At 41.1% G+C, this 25,584-nt stretch overlaps 1 protein-coding gene across 1 annotated transcript in view; it reads right to left on the reverse strand.

Annotated features, from left to right (window-relative positions):
- Nucleotides 1-4,326: 4,326 nt before the first annotated feature.
- antxr1c (ANTXR cell adhesion molecule 1c) overlaps nt 4,327-25,584 on the reverse strand; it is a 41,129-nt gene continuing 19,871 nt past the window's right edge. Inside the window, exons 11-18 of the mRNA XM_008303763.1 lie at nt 25,494-25,563; nt 20,223-20,301; nt 16,957-17,052; nt 16,694-16,732; nt 16,257-16,355; nt 15,990-16,157; nt 14,596-14,676; nt 4,327-7,427 (exon numbers count right to left, since the gene is read on the reverse strand). Of these exons, the coding sequence (XP_008301985.1) occupies nt 7,164-7,427; nt 14,596-14,676; nt 15,990-16,157; nt 16,257-16,355; nt 16,694-16,732; nt 16,957-17,052; nt 20,223-20,301; nt 25,494-25,563 (896 nt within the window). The 3' untranslated portion in view covers nt 4,327-7,163. The remainder of the gene's footprint in view (nt 7,428-14,595; nt 14,677-15,989; nt 16,158-16,256; nt 16,356-16,693; nt 16,733-16,956; nt 17,053-20,222; nt 20,302-25,493; nt 25,564-25,584) is intronic.

The following is a 25,584-nucleotide window of genomic DNA, read 5'->3' on the forward strand; positions in this document are numbered from 1 at the left end:
ACTTCCCACAAATATTGTCTGGATATCTGCACACCAGACTAGAAACAGCTTAAAGGATGATTGTTGTGGTGCGGCTGCAGGGCCAGTTAATGACCCTGTGCAGCGAGGCTTTTGTTTGTTCAAATAAATTAGGATGCAGGAAATGTAAAAAAAATAAATAAAAAAATTCACAGCCTGAGATTCAAGTTGGCTGTCAGTTTGAACAGACTGTGGGAAAAAATACGGTGGAGTTTTTTTTTTTCTTTCTTTTGTTGAGGCCACAGAGTTTAACGAGTGCACTGACATGGACTTGAGACAGAAAAGTATGTGATGCTGTTGTAAGATTGTAAGATTACAGTGAACACACAGTTTGATGCTGGTGAGTTTGGTCTGTTTGTGACCTCCATGCTTTTGTAAATTTAATTTATGACACTTCATTGCTTTCTTTTTTTTTGTTTTGTAACCATTGGTAGCCATGGAAACATATTGTGATGGACAACCATCTTCGTCATTTTAGGTCACTATAGTGTCACTTCAGAAGGTGTGTTTTTATTATACAGAGTTAAAAGGATAGCCTTTGAATGTGGGCGGTATCGGCTGCAAAACATTTTTAGCCATCTAAAATGTCAGCTTAACCCGTTATCGGACAAGGAACCATATATGGTAACTTCCACAGGCTTTTAAAATGGCAGGTGACTTCATCCAGCCAATCAACGAAGGGCAGGCTTCATCACAACAAAACACAATGGCCTCTGACCAATCAGGAGTGAGCCAGAGTGACACAAGTTCCTAAATTTTGTAAGTCTAACTGGTGATTTGGAAATAAATGGAGGGGGGGGGACCCTGGACAGGTCACCAGTCTATCACACGGCTACACTTAGAGACAGACAACCAAGCACACTCACATTCACACCTACAGACAATTTAGAATCATCAATTAACCTCAACGTGTTTCTGGACTGTGTGGGAGGAAGCTGGAGAACCCGGAGAGAACCCACGCTGCACGGGGAGAACATGCAGCAAGATCCCAGGTGTCCTCACTGGGACGTGAACCGGCGACCTTCTAGCTGCGAGGCAATGATGCTAACCACTGCTCCACCTTGCAGCCCAAGAAAGAACATGTGCAAAATATTTGTTGGTACTCATTATAGACTTTTTTTTACTATGTTAAATAAATTTTCTGATAAGTTGACATACTTTTGGTTCAAATGCATGACAAATGTCCCTCTTTTTATATTTAAAAAAATAATTGAAAAGCTTCAAAAATAGAAAAAACAATAACTGCAACCTAAACCAAATGGCCTGGGGTCCAAAATAACCCAAAAGTCCTGAATAGGGTTAAAGAAAGCTTCACTTCCCAGCCGATGAAGAGCGCCTGATGGCCACATAAACCTATCAAAGTTGTCCAAAAGTGGCGTACAGTTAAACGGATTTTTTCAGGTGGCTTAAGCATGTATTGCTGCTGACCTCAGATAGTTCACTGCTTAGTTTTCCTGCTGGTCTGCTTCTCCAAACTTGGGAGATGCCGACCACCATCGACTGTGGTAACACACCCTCACCGACTTTTGATACATACAACCCCACTTCAAAGAAACTAAACTCGCTTTAACGTCACAGTGTTGGTACAGTTACACTGACAGGCTCTTGTGTATTGATATTTAGTAAGAAAAAAAAATCTGCAAATCAAATAATATCGAAGTTCAGTCAAAACTGAGGCAGAGAGAAGACGTACTTGGAGGCCGGTGGAGGTGATGGGCTGTGAGGGAGAGTCCCAGCTGCTGTTATTCTTGCTTTCTGCCTCTTTCAGCTCATGTCTGTTTGAGGAACTGCCTCATTTTCTCCATTCTTTTCTCCATTTTTCTGATTCAGCCCACCCCTTTCAACATCCCACATCCTTCTCTCCTCTGCATGCAGAGGGGAAAAACGCAGACTCCACAGTAATTATCCAGCTGGAACTGCTCATGAGGGCTATTCTGGCTGTATTAAATTCATTACCAACCAGGGAAACAGATTCTGAATACTCCCCGAGCACAGTATGTGTTTTCATGCGCACCGAGTTATTAATGTGACACCGGCCTGACTGACAGCGCTGTCAGGAAGCTCTGCTACACCTGAGGTCAGCTCTGGGGTTGAAAGGTTAGAGTTAAGCAATTGACCAGGAGGTAACCAGTGGGTTAAGCAAGCGTGGCAACAGAATGAAGTATCTGGGGAAATTCACTGGAAATCACCGTAACCTCCTCCAGTGAACAAGAAGCCTCAGGAGGATTAAAGGAAATCCTTAAAGCGAGTCTCTGGTTCTGTTTCATAGCTGAGAGGAAATGAATGGAAGTCATCAAGAGCAGGGCATTTGTGCCCATCGCAGCTTTATAGTTTTTAGTTCTGCAGTTTTACTTAGCTACACATTTTAGCATGTTGTTGGTTACTTCATATACAGCTGATCAGATGTTAAACCAACAATTTATTGGCCAATCTGTGCAGCACAACTGAAAAATTTCCACCTTATAAAGAGGATGGCTAACATGTTAGCAAACCATGGCTTATGTACACCTCAGACAGACAAGGAGCAACATTAGCATTCATTATATGTTGCGTCTCTTTGAATCTGGTGACTGTAAGTGCAACATTAGCTCCTCTTTTAGCTCCAATTTTGGTCTCCACCACCTCCTGAAGGAAATAATGGACTCTACAGCTTTGCTTTATTCAGAGCTAGTCACTCACGTTGTCGCTCTCTGGCATTTGGTGCAATGCAGGTAATATCACAACCTTTTTGTGTGAACAAACCTGGTGAGAGTGAGTTAGATTATGAACCTGCTGGCTGTAAAACCAAAACAATAAGCTGGAAGATGGTACAAGGTTCTGCAGAGCGAAAGCTGTGGAGCACGGTGGCCAACGGGGGCAAGTGACGTGCATATACACAAACAAGCTGCATATACATGAACGCGTTGCATAAACAGAAACGCGTTGCATAAAGAAAATGCTGCATATCCAGTCACACAACAGAAGCGCCACAGGAATCTAGGGTGTTTAGCTTTTCAGTCACTGTGATTATATGGGTGCTGAAGTGGTGTTTTACTACCGTCTCCCTGTGTTCTCTCTGTTATATATGTTTATCTATGGAGACGAGAGAATACAAACCTTCTCATACAGCTTTTCCCTCAACTAACGTTACTTTACTTGCTCGCCGTTGTCTGCCTCTCAGGTGAAAAGCTCACTACTGCCCCTAGAGGCCTGGGGCACTTCCGTTGTGTCAGTAGATGTGCAGCGTTTTCTTTCTGCAGCACATTTCCATGTTTGCGGCGTTTTCTTATTGCGGCATGTTTCTGTTTATGCAACGCATTCATGTATACGCAGCTCATTTGTGTATATGCACGTCATTTACCCCCCATTGGGCACTGTAGTAAAGTCATGTTTGCCACTTGCATTCAGGTAAATTGTTTCACACCACAGGCTGTCATTTGAGCTCCATGTTAGATCTAAATATTGCTTATGGTTCCTTTTTAGCAGAAACTCTAATACTGGGAAAAGCACATCAATACTCCACTGCGTTCATTTTTAGTTTTCATGTTCTCTAAGCTCAGACATCTTTTATTACATTCACACAACAATGCAACACTTTTGTTAGTATTTTTAATCTGCTTTGCCTGCAGACAATTAGATTTGTCAGTATAGGTGTAACTCATCACATTAGTTCTGACTAATGTTGTAGTCAAGAACTTTAAACCAAAACCAAGTCATGACCAAGATCAGAGGGAACCAAGACTGAGACAATACAAGGGTGACAGCTGTAAATGGTCGCAAAAATGTATAATTAGTGCATGAAAGTTCACATCCAATCATGATGATGATGTTAACATGTATACTAGACAATGCATTTTAGTCCTCTTTATTGATGAAGATCAAATAAAAATGTGGTTGATTCTGAGACAAGACCGAGACTGTCAAAAAGTGTCTCGATCTCGAGTTAGCACAAGTTGTTGCTGACTTATTTGTCAGGGTTGTTTAATTATTATAGGTAATAAACAGACAGCATCAAGCTACACCTGTGTTTTTCCTGCTATGAGAACTTAAATTAGCTTTAGTGTAAAAGGCTTATTTTTGGAATTCAGAGGACTCAGTTAAAGGCTCAGTGTCATGTTCATGTGAATGAAGCTAAATAGGTCCGAGTCAGAGCCTAAAGCCGAGGCAGTCTGTGCGTATGAGTGTAGCCAAGTGTGTGGTTATACGTAGATAACTGCTAATGACACAGTTCAGCATTGTCTAAATCAGCAGGAGTGGAGCTGCAAAAATGGAGATTGGACAGGCCTTTACACAGGAATTCAAGAAAAAAAAAATCACACAGAAACTTTCTAGTAGAAGCTTAGGAGTCAACCTTTATTGATACTGTTAAAAAAGTCATGTCAACCAACAATAGAAAATCATATACGTCTTTCATATTTGCTTCAGTACTGCTGTTTATACATGTAAAAAACACTTGATTAACATAATGTGTCTTGTCTCATCTGTGTTGTGAATCACATTTACCCACACTGAGGAAGTTCCCTGTCAAGCACTGATGTTTGCTGCATTTCTCGAGTATTAAACGGCTGAACCCAGCTAGCAGAATGTAAAGTTGTACCCAGTTAGCAAGATGTAACAAATCTTCAGTTTGACACTGCACCAGTTGTCACTGAAACACAATATGATGGTGCTTCTGGGTTTGGAAATCTGTAAACAGTTGACTTTTCCAAGGCGAAATCACATTCTTGGTGATGCCACATAAAAACAGGTACTGCATGCAATCCCAGTTTTAGAACATTCTTGTAACGGCTGCTTTCAACTTCAATCGGTGATGCTGATGTTGTAGTACAATTAGCATAAACTAAAGAGCACCGATACTATGTTATAACACAGAACAGCAGAGCAGATGGATGCTTTGCAGTTCAGTTTGCACCTTCAACATGAATCAAATAAAAAAAAACGAGTTTGAAACATCCAGGTTCTTAACAAATGGATATTTGTCTCTTAGGTACAGCAAGTCAGATCACCAAAATTTTGAAGCTGTTGGTTATTGGAACTCTTTTTCATACAAAAGTGTGAAAAAAGACACAAAAATTGCTGTGGGATGTTCTACTGAGGTGTAGGATCACTGTCCTATTTTAACAGCTGGTCTGAAGTCAGCGATCCTCACACAAGTCTCCGTCACAGTGCTCCTTTTCTAACTAAACTCACATAATGCTGCTAGAAGTTGCCAGCAAAATAAGTGGCTGTCTCATTTTGTTTAAGGAAACTACACCAAAGCATCACAACGAATTTGACGACTGCCTCGTGCGGCACCTTGACATCGTTAGTTTCGACTGCAATGAGCTCACTGGAGTGTTTTCGGTGCCCAATTACGAATGCATGTAGTAACACAACGGTACAGGACATAACTGAAGGACGTACATTAAAATGAAACTATTAAAAAAAATATCAAACAAGAAGAAAATTCCAGAAGACACTGGATACAGGAGGAATACCAGCAGTTTCAGCCTCTTTTCTACACCCTGAAGTCAAAATCTCAGAGTTCTGTCCTTCTTTGTCCAGTCTAACTCTGCTGCAGTCACTGCTAACATGCACAGTTTCTCTAGCTGTGTTTTCTTACCTGCTAGCCAGGAGATATTTCAGGTGCAAACAACATAAAACGTAGCTGAATCCCTTTTAGTTTCTACAAAATGTTGTTTTTTTTTTCTGTGTAGCTGAGGTGTTGAGAAACGCTGGTAAGCCTTTTATGACTTTTAACTGGTTAGCGGTTGTGATTCTAAATTGTGCACACAGTGTCTGTGGTTGGACACCTTGTCGATATTCAAGTACTCTCCTCTATTTCTCTCGGGGAGTAAAATAAATTAGATGCTCTTTGAACTGCCCTGCAGTTGCAATGTGACCGGTGGTGATATGACTGAAGACATAAAATACACATAATGGTATCAAAGTACAGTATTAGGATTGTGTATAAAAGATGTGAGGAGAGACCTTGAACCTGATTTCTGGATGCTCGATTTCATGAGTTTGAATGTCAAAATGCTAACAAAATACATACTGTAGTTGCCCAGCAGTCTATGTGCGCAGATACCAAAACAAAAAATATATATAGCTGTAATCTAAATTCAACTACATGAAAAGGTGGTTAAGGATAAAATCCAAAGCCTCAAAGATATCGACCAACATAGCATTTAAAACACATCTCAAACACACTGTAAAAACATACCTTCCATATAACATCTGTACACTTCCCTGTCACTGAATGATACAAAAACTGGACCACGCATCATGTAACTGTATCAGTCTGTATAAAAGGGTTGGAATTTGTTGATTTAGCATGTTGCTGAATAAAAGAAACATCACAAAATGGTGAAAAATCTTTAAAAAAAAATCTTTTAGCAAATCAAATGTCTTTTGTCTGTGACTCAACACCACGAAGAACGTCACCAATTAAATTTGCTTCAAAAGAAAGTTCCCAAAACATTTGATCACAGCAATGGAGAAACAAGCCAATCCGTTCTTTTGTAAGTTTAACTCAGTTACTGATTTTCCCGTACAACCTACTTTTCACCTTAATTCTCAATAACAATGGCCTAACTCAGTAGTTGATAAAGACAACAAAGAAATTTCATCCATTGCAGTATTCTTCTGTTCCTACATGCTTTGCTGTCCAGCAACAATCCTCCCTGATGTCACAAACGCTGAGTAAAATATTTCCCCACATCACCCCATTCAGTCTGTATGAGACAGAATGTCAAGTCAAACTGCAAGTCCTGCTCATCAGCAAACACTAACACCCTTTAGAAAATTACATTTTCTGATTGTTTAAAGAGGGATCACTCTCATTTTGGCACATAAACTGACTACACAGAGCAGTGATGTCAGGAAAATGTCAGCTTTTCTGCCATTCAATCATTTTCTTCCTCCAGAATTTAGCGTCCCAGGTGGTAGCCTGTATAAAATGACTTCAATTGCTGGCCTACAGTTTTACTTGACACTCGATCCCATACGAGAAGACAGAACGACTGGGATTCAACATACTGCTGATCTTTGGCTTAAAGCAGGAGTATCTTTGGCAGCGACGACCACAGCCTTCAAACTGAAAGAACTGGTCAACAGGGCGGTAATATCAATGTGATATCAAAGCGGGCTGCGTCGGGAGGGTGGGAGGGGTTTGTCTGTGTGATTCAGGGTCGAAGGCTGGGCGGAGGACGCGTTGGCGGTGGACAGGGGAGCCCCGGGGGCGTGCGGGCCGGTGGCGGTCCCGGGGGCATCTGGCCTGACGGGGGTGATCTGGCGGGAGGGCTGGCGGAGGTGGGAGACGAGGACGGGGTGCGAGTCACGGGGCGGTAGTCTGGTGGCGGTGGTGAAGGAGTGTGGATCGGAGTGCGGGGGGCGGCCTTGGCTGCCGCCGACTCGTCTTTCACTCTTGTGAAGTTGATGCATCGACCCTAATGAAAGAGAAAGAGACACGTGAGATTAAAAAGCTAGCAGTGAATTAAATTTTCCGAAATGCTTCAGTAGAAGGCAACAGGACTTCTGGTTCTTGAAGACGTTCCACTTCTCCTTCAAAAGGTTTCCATTGTTCTAACTGACTGGAAGGCAGTACCAGGTATTTGTTCCCACTTGAAACTCCCATGATTCCAAGTGTTGGTAGAACTGCCTGGTGAATGTCCACATTTAGGACAGAGAGCTAAGCAGAGGGCTTATCCTTCATTATTGCAGAGGAAGTTTGCAGATATTTTTCAAATTTTTCAGAACTATAATTGTAACTTTGAATCGATCAAAATGTCTACTTTAATTATTTTGGTTTTCATGATTATAAACTAATGAAGTTCATCGTTCATTAGCCTTTGCTGTGATTTATTTTAGTGCAAATATCAAACGTTATTGCCAGCAAGCGCTAGTTAAACATGTCAAAACAGTATACCTGCTGTAACACCAGCATGTTACTGTTGTCACTAATCTTGTTCTCATGTATTGTCATGCTAAACTGAAACGCATTTTAAACGCATATCCCCCATTATGCTCACTAAGCTTTTTTTGTATCCCAAAAAGTCAAAAACTACCTCAAGCAAAAATTAGTTTGACAACATTTCCTAAAATTTTGTCATTTTCAATAGGTTCTTCTGAAGCGATACTTTAACATGTGCATAAAATATCGAAGAGTTTCAGTGACAACATAGAATCATACAAGCCATATGAGAGAGCAGCAGGAATGGTACGTAGACAATATACATACACAATATTCATATCTGGTAATGTAAAATTGATTTGGATTTTGAAAAAGTGTTGACATGTCTGATAAAAGTGTAGGTGCACAAACAGGTGTCTGATGTAAAGTACATCTGGCCTAAGAAGACAGCTGAGCTCAGGTCCTGGTGCAGTAGCTGCTTCCTCTTTGTGTGTTTGTGTTTGTGTGTTTGTGTGTGTGTGTGTGTGTGGGTGTGTGGGTGTGTACAGCCAGCTGGTGTTCCAGATTACACTTAAATCCCTGCTTGTACGCCCTCACTCCAAATTATCCCGGTTAGGCCGATGTTCTGTCCCGAGAACTGTGACTCGCTTACTAAAGTTCCCCTGGTCACGATGAGACCATATGGAGAACAAAGATTGGGGTTAGAGGCTGGTGTGTGTGCGTGAGTGTGTGTGTGTGTGTGTGAGGTGACAAAAGGTCACAGTTGAGGTGGAACATTTTAACAGCCGAAGGTTGACTTATCAGACTGTAAAAGGGATTAATTTATTCCGGCAGAAGTCACATTTCTACTTGTAAAATATTACAGTAACCGCAGGCTTCAGTGAGTTTGCAGAGGTCGCTGTTACCATGGAAACTCTGCCCACCCCATAGCTGCCTGTGGTTGGCAGACAGAGCGGAATGAAGTAATGTTAATCTGCTAATAAGCAGTATTTGGTGATTCGAGCCACAGGGCCATGGGTTTTACATCGTGGAAAACGGGAAATGATGTCAATCATAAAGCTGTGTGGAATGAAGACCTTGAGCACTGAAGACAAAATTAGATTTGGCTCTAAAATGTTCATAGAGTGCAAGAATCAGACAGGTAAAGCACCACAGAACTGACTTAGTATGAGTGAAAGTAAGAGACAAAAGCAGCCCTAGGAGAAGAGAAATCAGACCGAAAAAGATCCATAAAGAACCAAACTGAAGTGAGATCCCACTGTAAACTTTTGCCCTCTGCTCCAGCCAACCACTCCTGTCCTCTCTCATTTAGCCCAACAGCTCTGTATCCACCGCAGACTCCTCTATAGTGATGATGTTGACTTTCAGCCTGCTTCTCATCATGTCAGAGACAGATTAAAGATGCTGGTGTAATGAGACATTAGGTGCCGGGAATATACGACCGAATGAGTAAATACACCACAATGACCAGATGTAGATTGAGAAACATCTCCATCTGTAACAGACACATAATCACGCGGAGGAAACATTTGGCAGAAATTCAAAAAAATCAGTCCAAAGAATCCAGCAGAAACCAACAGATTCTGGTCTGTCGCCACTTATCCGGTCTGGAATTCTGAGACATCAGTCAAAAAAGTAAGGATTTTTAAATTCTTTAAAGCTGTTTTCTTGCTAAGAAGAAATTCTTTTTGCAATATATACGTACGTTCTTGGAACTAGTGTTGCACTTTGGCTTCATCTGTCAGCTGACGGGCTTAACGAGTTTGGAGGAATCGTTAAAAACTGTGTCATCTAGTTCCACACAACGACTTCTCATCCTGATTTACGTATAAAAAGACGTCAGAGGAAATGAATCTAAAGCTGCAGATGTTTTTATCATCTTGCGGTCAAATGAGTCTACGTTACGTGATTTTTAATTAACAATTACAATTATAAAGTACGTAATCTTAAAAAAAAAGTGACACTTTGGGAAATATGCTAACTCACATTTTAAAAACAAGATCCACCCCACTGTCACTCATACGTGCCAAATAGAGTTACAACCAGAAGCTCTGACGACCAGAGCTCCCCAATAGACCTTGTTCACTGCAGGCATTTTGACTTTTTATTGCAGGAAAGTCATTACAGGCAAGTCATGCCACTCAGCAGAGCAGTTATTACACATTAACAAGACCAGAATGTACAGAATCACCAGTCAAATCTGATAGAAACTGCTTAGAGAGTAGGTGAAAGAAGGTTTAAAAAGCAGATTACACTTTTCCTACACATGATGATTGTTCTTTTTTATGTTTTTTTGCTTTTTTTTTGTGGACAGATGCGAGACATACGTTATACATCTTTTGTGTTACAGAATTCTCTCAGATTTCTATTTAGGACTGTACAAAAGGCGAGTCTCTCTCTTATAATGTCTCTGAGGAAAAGCACCAGTACAATTACTAACTGTGATGATGTCTAACTTCCATTAAGCGTCCAATTAAACCAACAAGTCAACAGTCAACAGCACGATACAAAGTGCCTGCAAAATGCTCACCTAAATGGAATGCAGCCATGGTTACTGTTTTCAGGTACACCTGTGCTTTCTGGTCAAATATCTGCTGTGAAAAAGGCCTGTTAACCTTTTCCATAGCATTTGTTTAAATACTACAAACACAGCAAAATGTAATATAATAGCTTTAGAAGTGCTTGTAGTTTGCAGTGTTACGTTATCTGCTGATGGTGACTTCATGTTTTAGGTGGTATTAATCTACTCGTAAAACTCTCAGTGAGACAGAAAACGTTTCCCCAAATATCAGATTTTTGCTGTAAGTATGTGAGCAAGTAACTTCCTGCTGATGCTGTTGATGCTGGGTTCAAGTGTACAGTCAGTGTGTGTAAACCTCAAGGCGGGTTTCAAACTATTTTTATGCTTCGATTGAGAAGTTAATATAGAATTAGGAAATGCTGAATTTCATTTGGATGCATTTTGCCATTTTTATCCCAGCTTCGCTTCATGAACATTGTTCTGTTAGCACCCAGCTGCGGTTTGAACCTCTGAACATTTTCCTGGATTTAAGAAAGCCACACTTGCTTGTTCTTTCTGACTGACCTCCTCCACTGTCGACAGTCTTACCAAGGTCATAAAATTGTCTCGGCCTGGGCTAAATGTGTGTGTGTGTGTGTGTGCGACATGGTCAGTCGGTTGGTGGAGACAGGCCTGGCAGTCGTCTGCCATAGGTATTACCTCATGTCCTCCAGCCAGCTAACTGCCTCCCTCGAGAGGCTTGTGTTTATGTGAATAGGAGAGAGAGAGAGAGGCTGTGGATAGCTCTACATCATACTGTACGCTCTCACGTCAGCGTAATGGATGTGGTTTGGTGACACACAATGGTATAATGGCTAACTCCTTTCTCAAATGTAGATCCTGTGATCTTAGCTCTGCAAGATCACACACATGAATCGCCTCTCTGCTCTGCATCACGGTGCTGTGCAGAGTCTGTGCTGAGCAAACAAGCACAGAGGTTAGTGGGTTCATTGCTGGGCGAACGGAAAAGTGTGTGTGTGTTTGTGTTTAGGCAGAATTAAGACGAAAGTTAGAGTGAAGTTACTGGTGCTAAAGTCAAACTCAAAAGACTCAAGATTGAGTTTTCAGTTAAACTCAAGACGACCATGTCCACACAAAACCACCAATGTAAAACGCATCATTTCCTGTGTGGTCGTGCATTACTCCTTGTACTGAGCAAACCCATAGGAAGTGTTTTAAACAGAAAAGTGAGACATTTAATGGCTTGGATATAGGCTATATCAGTGATGTATTAGCTCATAAAAATGGTAATTTATTACAAAAAATATAGAGTTTTATCATCATGAAAAACCTTCAAATAGTCTGAGGATTGATGCAGGCAGAAGAAACGAATGCGTACACTGCACAGGATTGCAACCAGGGCTGCTCTCAAGGGTGACATCGAGCCGTAGCAATCAGCATAAAAAAATGCATCAAGTATCCAGCCTGAAGTCATTTGGAGAGCTTTCTTATGAATTTGAAAGGCTGCCATGTTTGGAGCGTGAGGCTTTGCTCTGAAAGGTCTGTTGAGGGTGGGACTGTGGAAACCTCTGCAAACTTCTGGCAGGATCTTACCAACACACAGCTTTTCAGGTAACACTTAAAATAAAGATTGAGGTGCCTCACCCTAGTTTCCACTCTTCTCGAAGTCGTTACACTAAATGAGACGGCCTGCTGGCCCGTGAGATGCTTCGGCTGCTTTGTTACAAACCACAAATGACTTGAGGAGACGACATCATTCGAGTGGAAAGAGAGACAGGATTTCTTCAAGAAAATAAGCGTTGCGTCATGCGAAGCTCACGCATCCCTAAAAGCTTTTCTGGGTAGGAGAAATTTGTTGACGAAGGGAGTCAAATCCCAAATCTCTTTTATCTGACCGCCAGTTTGCTTTGGTGAAGATGTAATTGTAAACCAACTGTGGCTGTTTTTTAATCTCATTTGTGTCAAAGAAAAGCTGAACGGTTATCTGGCTGCAAATCCTGTCTCTCTACCTGTTTGCGGTGCCAAGAAAACACTCTTAAATGTGGAATTCCCGTTAAAAAAGATCATTGGAAATTTTCTGCTAATAAGGCAGGATTTTAACTGGTGCTGTGGATGCGGCCTGATCAGCGGGAGAGTCGGCTTTAGGGAGGACGAAGAATAAGAAAAGGGAGAAAACAACTGCTGATAAATGAAAAGGTGGAGGGAGAGCAAGAAAAAGTAGATGAAGAAGTCGGTAATGAGAAAGAGGACTAATTTGATTATTATATTGCTGCTTTGAGCTAAAACCATCTTATTTTCATGTGCCAATATGCCGCTGCAACATATGCATATTAGCGCTAAACACATTTCTAGGATGACTAAAAACCAAACAGCAACTATGGAGAGTTTAAACTTTATGCTCCTCATTTATAAAGTACCAGTGAATTCCAAAGCGCCCATTAAGACTGGCTCAGTTGGAAATTATATAGAACACATTTAAACATTAAAACTGTCTTTGCTGAACGAGTCAGAGGGATTTAAAACATCCCTAGAGAGCTTTCTGGACTCAATGAACTCCCATCTTCTGTCCACATCTAACCAAAACTGCTATCAGGGGCTTTTTGATACAAAGACTCTGAACATTAAAACCAAACCATGTGTCTAATCTGTGAAGAAGAGAGAATTTTTACCATCTTACATGCACGAAACGCATCTGAAAACACACCCGTCGAGCTACAAGGATGTGAGCTTGTGGTTCTGCTTTTTATCCGATTTATGGCGTCTAATGTGAAGCAGGTGTGAGAGCGCGGCTAGCTCAACGAGAAGGAATGGGCCAACGGAGGTGTTAGCCAGCGCAGGAACACCAGGAGTGAATGAGACGGACAGACGGATGGAAGGAGGGAGGGCGGGATGAGTAATCGGTACAGATGACTGAAGCATTCTGAGGCTGGAGACGCACCAGGACACTCTTAAAAACTGCGACGCTTTGGAACATGATGTTGGATTTTCTATCCCCAGAGTGGATTATCGCACAACTTCGGAACTCCAGCATGAATTCATACAATACCATTACACATTTTGTTAAAGCTTCTGTGAAGAACTGACTAACCATTCCAGCTTAGCGGCTCTAATTCGAGCGTTTTTGGATTTCTCTCCGATGAATTGGTGTATCGGGGCTTGTAGTCAGAGGAAAAAGTTTGGAGGATCTTTCCACAACCAAAAAAAACCTATTATACTACTGTACCTACAGTCATGCACTAACCCAGCTCCGAGGCCAATGAGCAAAAATCCAATTTCTTATTGTGTAGCGGAGAGTAGCTTTACAGTGTTTGAGTCATAGGTGAGCTGGTGTGCTCGAGATGCAGCAAGTAGCGGAAGATGTGTCTAAGATGTGTAATTACATCTAAAACATTTTAAGACATGAAGGGATTCAGTTCTTTTCATGGAAAAACCTTCTTTATATGGAACCCTGATATAAATAGTTCAGTTTTTAGGGTTTTAATCAACAGCTGGAGGGGGATTTCAGGTATACGAACGCACACTGTACATAAAACCATGACAAACTAGCACTACGATGCAATACTATAATGTTTGTTTAGCATCAAAACTTTTGAGTTTATCACATGGAGCCAATAAAGGGCATATTTGAGGCCTTTTTATGTTTTAAATAGGTCAGTTTGAAACACAAAAAAGTCAGCAGGACACAGTGTTTTCAACCAACTCAAAGAACTATGCTGTCAGATTAGTTATGCAGCGAGCTAGAGGTGATTCAATCTATCAAGCTATTTCAACTGAGGTTTGTCAGTTGAGAACCTCACAGGCAAAGCAGCAGGACCGAACGGGGACGAGCTTTACCAAATGCACAACTGTATCAAAGCTGTATTTAATGCTAAGTCAGAAATTTTTCTCTACTTCACAAGAAAAACACTCAAGTAACACATTCTCTGACATATTCTTGGCCAAATAAACACAAGAAACAAAAAACGGTTTACTTCTGATCTGAATCACCCAGTGAACTCAGAAAACACATCTGAAAAGAATGAGAAAATACATGACATACGATTGAGACAGAACAGAGGGAAAATGAGAAGAGAATGATGCAGCTGTGGGTCACCACAAGTATAAATCCCTGCAGGAGGGCTGAACTGGAGGGTGGGTGTGGGTGAAAGCTTCTGATGAAATGAAACGCTGCTGAGATACTTACATGATCGCCGGGCTGGGGTCTCATCAGGGAGACCTGGTCGTACCCGCGGCGAAACAGAGCCCAGATAGCATCCAGTTTACCCTGAACAGGACAGAGGAGAGGGAGAGGCTTAACAGCTGGACACATCTGGACACCAAACCGCAACGCATAACTTAATAAAAACCTGCTAATAGTGATTTTTCTGTATCAGCGAACATTTGGTCTGTGGTTCTCAATCAAGGCCAAGAGTCTGCAGGTTCTAATCCCAAACAAACACTATAGCAGCTGATTCTGCTGATTAGTTCCTTTCTCTCTGGTTGAAGCAGTTTAGTCACTGATTAGTCATGAACACGACTGGTTACATTACTTATGTAACCTAAAACATGACTGAGCAAGGATTTGCTTCTAATTCACAGGAAGGGATGATGATCACAGCTGTAACAATAACAGTAATCCAGGGTGTATCTCAATGAGAACTGTATTTAACTTTTGACAGACCTGCAGGACAAAGGTTTTGAACTAAAACCTGATGGATTAAATGGATTAAGAGGGATATTCTCCTTTCACAAATGCTGAAATCTTGTTTTCTTGGACCAAAAAAGTGAGCTGTGTTGGCACATAGTCGATAGAGTTTGCAACAGGAGTTTTATACCCTAATCTGAAGTGAAATCTTAAGATTGTCCCGTGTAGAAATACAGAGCTGCATTGAGACCAACCACAGACCAACACATACACACTGACTAGTCAATGTACTTACAGTGTCTTTTTCTAACTGTTTTGCATGAAGAGTGTAATGAATCACTGCAGGACCTCTTTGGGTAGTATTTAAAATACAGTCTTTCAAGTCTCAAGGTAACAGCGTGTGCAGATAACAGTACAGCTACTGTATAAAAGGCCCGTGTCACCACACAGAGCTGCATTGTAATGTAAGATTCAAGTGCAAACCGTGCTAATAATGTCTCACTGTCTGCAGTATTATGTTGAATTACTTTGGTTATGTGTGCCTATTGATAGTTGGTGAAATTTGTGCTTATGCAACTAATTATACATAAACATGGCCAGAGTGGGTTTTATTCCTCCCTGCTGTCTTGTGAAAACGTACTCCACTTGTGGTGCTTTTCATGTTTGAACTTCAGCTCAAGTGTTTCAGGCTTCTCTGTGGGCTATGAAAGTTTTGCTACCCTCACTTATTTAAAAATTGGTGGCCAAGAACTCAAAAACGCAGAGCGGTCAAACTGTAAACAAGGCGGATTTTTTGAGTTCCTAAAAAGCTGATATTTTATGTCAGGACGGCATTCCTAAACTAATTGCAAACACTTTCAGCATCTATAAAGAATAACAGTGGGTTTAGGTATTTTTAACACTACAGTGCCCCATTGTCTGCTGATCCTGTGTGAAACTGAAGCTGTGTTTACCCGGATGGGCGTGTACCACTTCCGGCTCTGTGGCGGCTTCTTGTTCTGAGGTTTCTTAGGTTTGGGCTCGAAGGGTTCGTACTCCTGCTCAGGCATCTTCACCACAGCGTTCTTTGGCTTCTCCAGCTTCGCCCCCTCCTCGGTTGAGCCCTTCCCTCCCCAACGCACCTATTGACAGCAGACAGTACAGAAGCAGTCAATGTAACCTGTAATCAGTAGATTTAATTATAATTTTCTGTTCACACTGTGCACATATCGTTTAGTCACCTCCATTCTTTTGATCCCTCCGATTCCTCGTCCTCCGTAATATGAGGCATCCACAGTGGGCCACTTCTTCTTGGGCAGGCCATCTTCGTCATCTGACTCCTAAAGCACAAATAATTACACAAAACATGAGTTCTTCACTTTGTTACATGCTTTTTAAAACACACTTTTACAAAAAAAAACAAGTCACTATAACGTGATCAAGCTGAGATCTACATATAAAATGGAGATATCCATTTACTAACCTTTGATGTGTGTACAATGTTAGTTAAAAAAAAAGGAAATGTAGAATGTGTTTCCACTCTTTCTTCCATATAATATGTTATTCCTGCAGTTTGATTGGACTTTTGAGCTTCTACTTAAATCAAACTACTCATCTATACTACATTTTTCATTGGTAATACTTGGTAGGTGTGCATTCGCGTGTGTGTTTGACTCACAGGCTCAGGAGGAGGTGGTGGAGGTGGCTCTTTAATCACCTTTGGACAAATGAGAGACACAACATGATTTTCAAAACCACATTAATCACATCAGTGCTTCACATCTCAGGGGTTTTTATGAGTTTTCTCTTTGTGTAAGGACCCCCGAGGTGCTTCTGGGCTGTTTTGGAGTTTAGACTAAACTCCTCTGAAGCTGCTTAATTGTAAGTTAAGTGTTGTTTTTAAAAATGGTCCACTTCCTGAGTGTTGTTGGTGTTTCTTACCACAGTGCAGCAGAGAGGCCAGAACCACCACATGAAGAGCAGGGCCAGCAGGAGGAACAACACCAGCAGGGTGATCAGGAGGATGGTGCCATCAAACTGGAGAGGAGACACAAGTGATATGAGTACACTACTCAAACCAAACCAGACTAATGGCACTTTATTCTTCCACATTTACCCAGCGAGACAGAGATTTAACCTACAAAGTATAGAAATGATACTCATGCTACTAAAAAGCTAAAATTAGCACCACCTTTAACAGATGCTACATTGAAGTCAAGTACGCATTATTGAATCAGTAACTACTGTTTGGTTTATAAAACACTGTTAAATGGGCCTTTGTTCAGAATTAGTACCTATACTTTTGGTACTTTAAGTATATTCTGATGCAAATACTTTTGCACGTTTAATCAATTTTAAATAGTTTCTTCTACATCTAGTAGAACAACAATGATTTGTATAAGCAACAGTAACTGCAGTAGAAGTAGTACTAGCAGCTCCAGGTCATATTAATAACAGCAGTAGTGGTGACAATAAAAAGTATTGCAGGACTTGGAGCACGAATAACAGGGGCGACTGTGACAGCAGTATAATCACACTGTAGTAGTACGATACATCTGAAGCAACATTAAAGCCCACAGATTCTTTGTCAGTTCTGTCACTTCAATATCCGTGTTTTTTTTTCTCGCTGACAGTGGTGAATGTAAGTTGTGCGATTCCCTGAATGAATCCGTCTGTTAACACCGCTCTCCTTAAGTGAGGCATTCGTCTGCGAGCCAAACATGGTTCCCATTACGGACCAGATGAGGATCGCATGTGGTGAAGACTTTCCCCTATCTATCTTGCGGCAAAGCTGTGGGGGATTAATTTGAACTCAGCAGTGGGGCGCGCTTGCAGAGAGGACATCACTGGAACCAAATGATTATTTCTCAGAATTCTCTCAATCAGCAAGTTGTTATTTTCGTGAAACAACCTAATCAGCTGACAAGTCGGGAAATTTGATGAGGCGATCGTTCAGCAAAGAATGCTGAAAATTTCAACAGTGACCACATCTGTATTTTGCCTCTTTAACACATGTTAAGTGTGCGTCTTTTCTCATGCAATATGACCATATTTTGTGGGACAACAACAAAGACTGAACCTCCTCAGTGTGGCCCTTTGACAGAATTTGGGGAGCAGTCGCAGGGGGTTATTGGGTTTGTCTTCAATCTTGATTCATGGTCTATAACTTGCATGCTATTTATTGCACCAGGCCTCTTACTTCCAGTTGGTGACATGTCGTGCCTTCTTAAGTCTGGTGTGACTCCAGTCTATATGGTTCAGTTTAGTGGCGAGAAGCAGCAAATTGCAATGGCATGTCTAATTGAGGTCTGTATATCATGACCCACAACACAGTAGTCTGAATTTACAGTATCTTCATGACTATGATGTCACGCGAACTGAGGGAGATCAGCTTCAAAGATTTCTTTTTGGTTAGGTAGAAATGTGCTGTGGCTCTGCTCCATATGTTCCCACAGACGTCTTTCATTCTGTTCAATGGCTTTAAATGATCCTGAATTGCATCTTGTTTTTTTTAAGGAATCCGCCCTGCTTCCCTACTGAAAGTTAAACACATTCACACACCTACAAAAGGTTAATAATCTAAATAGTGTCACCATCAGTCACGGTTGTTACACGATGCTTTTCTTCCACTTTCACAAAATGCTGAGATTGAACAAGAAACTCCACGGTCATGAACCTGCTTCTGTACCCTTTTGTCTCCAGGGGGTTCAGAGAGTCTTTTTTTTATTTTAGGTGGACCGCTGCTACCAACCCCTGTGGTTTGGCTCCCCAAAAAAGGGGAAAATAACAAAATTGAGACAGGGAAGATGAAAAAGATAAAGCAGTAAAGGGAACTCACTGCAGAGAACAAAACAACAGACTTCTAGGAAAAAAATGAGGTTGCAGAGGACAGAAGAAGAATGAAGACGCATGGAAAACACATACAAAACAAGAAGGAAGAAAAGCTTTGAATATGTTAGAAAATACACAACATCACGAGTAAATTCCTGATTCTGAATGCTGAAAAAAAAATAATTGAGATGACAGAAAGACAAGCATTTAAAGACAAAATTAACATCCACTCAAAAAAAGTGCAACCTTCCCTTTTTACTGTTTTAACAGTGTTTCTGCTTTCGTGCTACACTTTGTTACATCTTTAAGACAAACTTTTAAAAACACACTAAATTTAAGACACACTAATAAAGGGTGTGTATACATGTTGTGATCAAAAAACTCAGAGATTGTTTAGGTTTGGCCTTTATCTCCTACCAGTGTGCAGCAATTTAGCGCTCCCAGTGCTCCTGAAACATTTTAAACGCTCTCTGGAAGTCATGTTCTGTAAGTGCATCCAGCACCATCTACATTGTGCCCTCGATCTCCTGCGTTGTGTTGAAACAGCAACCCTTAGGCTTGAATTTCATTTTGAAGATGATGAAGAAGTCAAAGAGAGCCAAATTTGGCAAGTACTGCAAGTGGGGAACAGCTATTGTTTTAGTGTGGCAAAAAAATTAGGGTAGGTGAGCATTGTCATGATGACATGTACCATAGGTTAGATTATTTGCATTAAATGTTCTCCCTCAGACACTGCAGGATGATACAGTAAAACACTGCGTTGAGTGTAATTTTAAGGGACAAAATCCCAGTGCCCAACTATGCAAATGTTGAGAAAAACCCTTAGCTGTGCTGCTGACCTGATGACCCTTCTTAACCCTTTATAGGCCACTCCTTGAAATACTTGGAACATTTTTTGGGGGTAGTGATATTGGCACTAATATAAAAACTAAATCAAAGAGCACATGGTTCTTCAACCTCAAGGAGAGGCACAGGGTGGACATATTGAACGTCCAAGGAGGTTACCAAATATGGTCACTTGCCCCATAAAGGGTTATTCATGGAACTGTGTGTCCTTCCACTTATGGCTGCTGTCTGGTCTCTGGGTAGTCGCTGTAGATCTAACTCTACTTGTGATGAGCCTCAACATGAAGGTTGGGTCAGTTTGACAGTGCTTGATGTTTGTGCCAGTTTAGGGTCCACGGTCAAATCACACATGGGAAACTCCAGAGAGTATTCCAAAAGTGACAGGAGCGCTGGGAGCGGTGTATCACTGCACACGAAGAGCACTTTGAAACTGATAGTGGCCAAATTTCAATCAGGTGTAGTTTTTGCTTTTTTAGGTTCACTCTCTGAAGTTCTTTGTCACACATCGTACATATGAAGCTTTCACTTACACACTCAGTGGTGGTGATGTGAACGTTGCTGGTGATGAAGGTCAGGCCGTCATTCATGCTCACTTGGAGATAAATCACCCTGAAACAAAACAACACACACAGAGGACAGGACAAATGAGCATCTCAGTGTTCAGGTGTAGGTTTGCAGTTCACACTGAGTGCATTTGGATCCGTTGATGAAGCATTTCCTTCTTAAGCTCAGTTCGTGTGACCAGAATGACGTCATTTGAACTCGGGTTCACACCAAGTAACGTCACCAAACCGCCTGCAAACTGTGACGTGGTTCGTTAGAAGTGAGAATGTAATTTGAACCAGCACAAAACAACCACAAAACACAAGAGATTATGAGTGACATCCAGTGTGATGCTCACATCTCTCAACTATTTATTCGTAGCCTACAGAAACTGGAATTAGACTACTTGTGACTCTCTGCCAACGTCTCCAACCTGGCAGGAGGACATGTTACTGAAAACTATGTCCAATAAATGAGCTCCTGGGTGAGCTGTGTGACTTTTGTTTACAAGCCCCATTTTACTTGTAACTGAGCGAGCTGAACCCAAATGAACCAAATACCAAAGTTTTCCACAGTGGGTAAAAACAGGAAAAAAAACAACATGTAGGTGTGACTGTGTGACCCAGCACTGCAGACACAAAGCCCAGTGTAGGAGCGGATAAATTAGAACAAATGGAAACGGAAAAAAACAAAACTCGTCATTTTTTATGGTTTTAGACAGGTTGTGTGTTTTTCCAAGAAATGACACCATTCTTATTCCACTCAGAGGAATGACAACAATCTCTGCAACTTGTCCTCTGATCTCTACTTGGAGCTACAAAATATTTTTTATGGAATGTAAATTATACCAAAAGTAAACATCCTAACTCTCATCAGCAAGCTTCTGTTACTTCTCTGTTCAAACTTTGTTTGTGTCAAAACTTGTCCTGAGATCTCCCTGCTTTCTAAGGTTTTTGGGTCTGCAAAAGTCCCCCTCTGAGCGGTGAAAAACAATTCTAAGAATTCCGCGTGACCTCTGGTGACCTCACTGGAGCCTGTTGTTGTTCAGTTCTTAAAAAGGTGGATGAAAGGCATGCTTGGATGTGAATGAGGGCTGGCAGATGGAGAGCAGACTGTTTGACCGATAAACCTGTCTTTGCTTTGACTCACAGGCCTGTCTGGGTTTAGAAGAAGAGGGTGGAGAGAGAGGAGAGCTGGGTTAGTGGGTGAAGTTCATGATCAATAACATTCATACTGTGCTGGCCACAGACATCTGGACATGAAGAATCTGAAAGCACCCCCTCCAGATGTAGGTTAAGGCCCAGGTTTAGACAAAAACAGACAGTATGGTATTAATAGCATCAATCATGCATTCCTAGCTGATCTCAGTGGCAGACTGTGAATAATAGTGACAACGCATTGAAAAAAACTCATTGTTGAGGAATTTTCTTGAGACTTTTTCAAGCACCACAATGAACCGAAATATTGTTATAGAAGAGTTTGGGATGGAATTAGTTATTTTTCTAAGTCAGCCCATGAAAAAACCTAAACCAACAATGGGTTTGTTCTTCTCTCATGACTTCTTTTACTGTCTGTGGCACTCTAGGACATGTATCCCAACTGGAGATTTATTTAGGTCTGTTTTTAGTAATTTTCTAAAACAGCTGGGTACTGAAGTTTAGTCAATTTGTTGAGGACTACTTTTAGTGACGGATTTACACAGATTTGTTTCTCTAGTCAGTATTTATGGCGGAAGACGCAGGAAAATAAACTATGTCTGTTTATTAAATGTGTAAGAAGTGTAACCATGTTCATTGTGAAAAAGAAACGCCAAGTTTGCTTCAGAAGCTAGAAAATGGACAATAATGCAGATCTATAACGATAAGCGAAGGCTTTTACTATAAGCTTGCTACAATGAAAAAAAACAAAAACAAAACAGTATTACCAAACAACCTGTTTAACTTGCTTCTCACAACATGTAGTAATCTAGTTTGGGTGTAAAAGGCCAGTGGCACTGACTAATCTTATTTTTACAAGGAGGAAGATCAGAAAAAGGGTTTTAAGAGGAAGAAAATTCCCCGAAGAGAAGGACGAGCCAGAGAAAACTGACCAGTGTGAATTTGAGGATGTGGATAAGAAACAAAGTGGTGGGGAGGAAATGTTAGTTGTCGAGCACGGTGGCAGACAGCTGTTGAGCAAGGAAATGAAACAGACAGGGCAGACAGTCCAAACACACACACACACACACACAATTTATAACAACGGTAAATGGCCTGAAAATAAACCAAAATGCAATGTGGCAATGATAAAAATCGCATTTTGAGTGAAGTCATTACAAAATGGTCAAAAGTGCTACTAAAAGTAAATCAGTTTCATGATTCTAATGACTCAAAAACTTCATTAGTCTGACGTTCAGTGGAGTTTAAAGCCTCTCCCAGAGGTTTTTCCACCCTGCCGAGAATCAGGCTGCATACAAACACACATGGCCACACACTTGAAAGACCAGGATAGCTGCCACACGGCTTTGATCAGCCAGAACTGGACAAGGAGACTGCTGAAAGAGCGTAAGACTGACAGGGGATGAAAGACGGAGTTCATGAGTAACTGAGACAAATAAAAAACAGATATAGAGAGAGAAGTGAGCAGACGGGCAAGCAGAAGAGGTGGTGGGTAGGAAAACAACTGGCACAGCGGTAAAAAAAAAGAAGCCACTGTGGCACTAAGAGTAAAGACAGAGGTGGAGAGAATGGGGAAACGATAAATAGGGGATTGGAGAGTCGGGAGGTAAAGTGTTTAATCAGGAAGGGATGGAAAGTTCACGAGTACTACGGTAAGAGCAGAAAAATATACAAAAAATGAACTCTGTTAGTGCGATGTTTAATGGAAGCAAAGGCACACCACGTACCTTTAATTTTACAATCCTTCTGCCAAGCTATCGATTTAGAGTCCAACCCATCAGTCCAGGTTGTTTAAATCTTTCCCCGCTGCAGTTAAAATCAAATTCTCCCTTTCCACACTACTGCCAGAGCAAATATTAACTACAAATGGGATTTACAGCTGCTATGGGAGAACAAAATTGAGGAATTTGTATTAAAATTAGAGGAGTACAAGGACCCCTAAAAGGTCAAGAAAGCATGCGAAGAGAGACTCCACTAACATGGGCTGACAAACCCCCTCCTCACCACTCTTTTTTTTTTTTTTTTGTCTCTCTGTATGTTTAAAAGTCTTTACCACCATCAGCTCAACCTCGTATTCTGTGGCCCGGTGTACTTTTCTTCCCATAAAGAGTTAGGTTAGCGAGGTTTGTGGATTGTTGATGTTGGAACGGGGTCAGGTTCTAAAAGGAGATTGCAGCCAGCTGATGAGGAGCGATTCTGGTCACTGCGAGGGTTACGCCGAAAATGTGTGCGACCGTGGTGTGGTGAAAGTTCAAGTACGCTAACCTCAGTGGTCTTCACAGCTCATCACTGCCCTCGTAAACACCGGCACAAACAATCTATTTTTAATGCATATGTTAGTAGCAGCGATCCTTCTAACAAATACACGGCACTCGCAATACGTCCATATATTTCAATACAGATATGAAGCTGAACAACACTGGCACGATGGTAACAAAACACATGAAGATAAGACCAGCAGGAAACTACGACTGGGGACAAAGTTGGTGTGTTATAACAAGCAAAACGACTGATTGGCAAACACTACCCCTTCACTTTGAAATGGCAGACACTACCTGGCCATTAACTGAGGTTGTAGTCCACCAAAAAAACTTGAATAACTGAGATCATCCAACCAATCGATTGGTCAGAGAGGAAAGAAGAGTGCTACCTACCTACTCGTGGTTTTAGCCTAAATGAATTGCAAATAAGCATAAAAGCCATTATTTGCTTATTAAACCTTTTTAGTGTACTGAAATTAGAACAAGAGATGTGGAGCCGACCAGCATGCTCCTGCCCATACTCATGTGATTTTCAAAAACAAAACTTTTGAGGAATATATTGTAGACAATGTAGCAAAATTCAGCCACACAAACAACTTCTTTGACATCGTGTTAATTAGTTTGGAGCAGCTGTCTGACCAATGATAATTTGGCATATCAACCAACCAACCAACCAACAAGTCATTAAGGTAACACTTTTATACAGTCATGTTAATCATCTAGAGATCTTGAGTCGAGTTCCATCTAAAGTTAAATGGCAGTGTTTTGAAATCTTATAAAGTTGCTGGACACTGGAAACTTTTAACAAAGTGCTAAAAAGGCAATCTGCTCTCTGTACACTCCCAGCAGATTAGCATTAGCCTTTATTTGAAGTAATGTTTCTGGACAAACAACAATAATATTTCCTCTCCTTGTAGCTCGGTTTTGGTTTCCACTGACTCATGAGGGAAATAATTAGCTGTGAACTGCTAAATGCCCCCATTATGTTCACCAGCTTGTTGCTAACTTTGTCTACAGGCACCATTCAGTGAGTATTTGTAGTCTTGAACAGACAAAAAAAAAAAGCTCTGGCTGGAAATGACTTTGATGTGAGACTGCTCCAAAGCAGTAGAGGTCAGAAAAAACACAACAATAGGCTGAAAGATTCTTAAACGCTCTGTAAAACTGAGGAGTCCTGTAGTAGAACAATTGTCTGTGAATACATGAATGAAACTTTTTGCATTAAATGTTTTCATTTGATTCATTGTTAACGAAAGACTTCTGAACAGTGCAGCTTTAAAAACACATTCATTATGTGAGCTGCAACGCTTTTGGTCTGCGGCTTTAAGACAAAGGAGTCAATAAGAGGAAAAAAAAAAGTACTTTCTTGTTTGTCATTAGAATTTGAAACCGACTAACTTGGCAGGTTGTCAGCCCCATTAGATTTGTGAGTTCCTGATCTTGACTTACAAATTTCTATGTTGGTTGTTGGCTGTCGTTCTCACTTGTTTTTCTAATGTAAGACAGAAGTAGGACAAATGCATGAAGGGTTTACCATCGCATGTGCTGGCATGACCGCAGAGCCTCTTATATTTTGCTAAGCTATACTGGGATCTAGAAAAGAGGAATGTGGCCTCGGATAGGGATCGTAAAAAACAGCTAATGTATGGCAGGCTTCTCATGGCCTGTGCACATACACACGTGAACCCATGCGTTTCTTTGTGTTTGAGGCAAAGAACGTGACCTGAGGTGCACGTGGATGCCACTTTGCGTGAAATATAAGCACCTTCCCATGAAAGGCATTTGAAAGACGATCTGTGAGAGTAAAGGAAATTAGAAAGTTAGAAAAAAAGGCACTTACTTCCCGACTTCATCGATGACAGGAGCTGGACACAGTAAGTACGTGTTGTGTACGAATGCCGGCTTTACGTCTAGAAAGCAAATAACACATT

The sequence above is a fragment of the Stegastes partitus genome, unplaced genomic scaffold, assembly GCF_000690725.1.
Source record: "Stegastes partitus isolate 25-593 unplaced genomic scaffold, Stegastes_partitus-1.0.2 Scaffold2065, whole genome shotgun sequence".
Taxonomy (NCBI): domain Eukaryota; kingdom Metazoa; phylum Chordata; class Actinopteri; family Pomacentridae; genus Stegastes; species Stegastes partitus.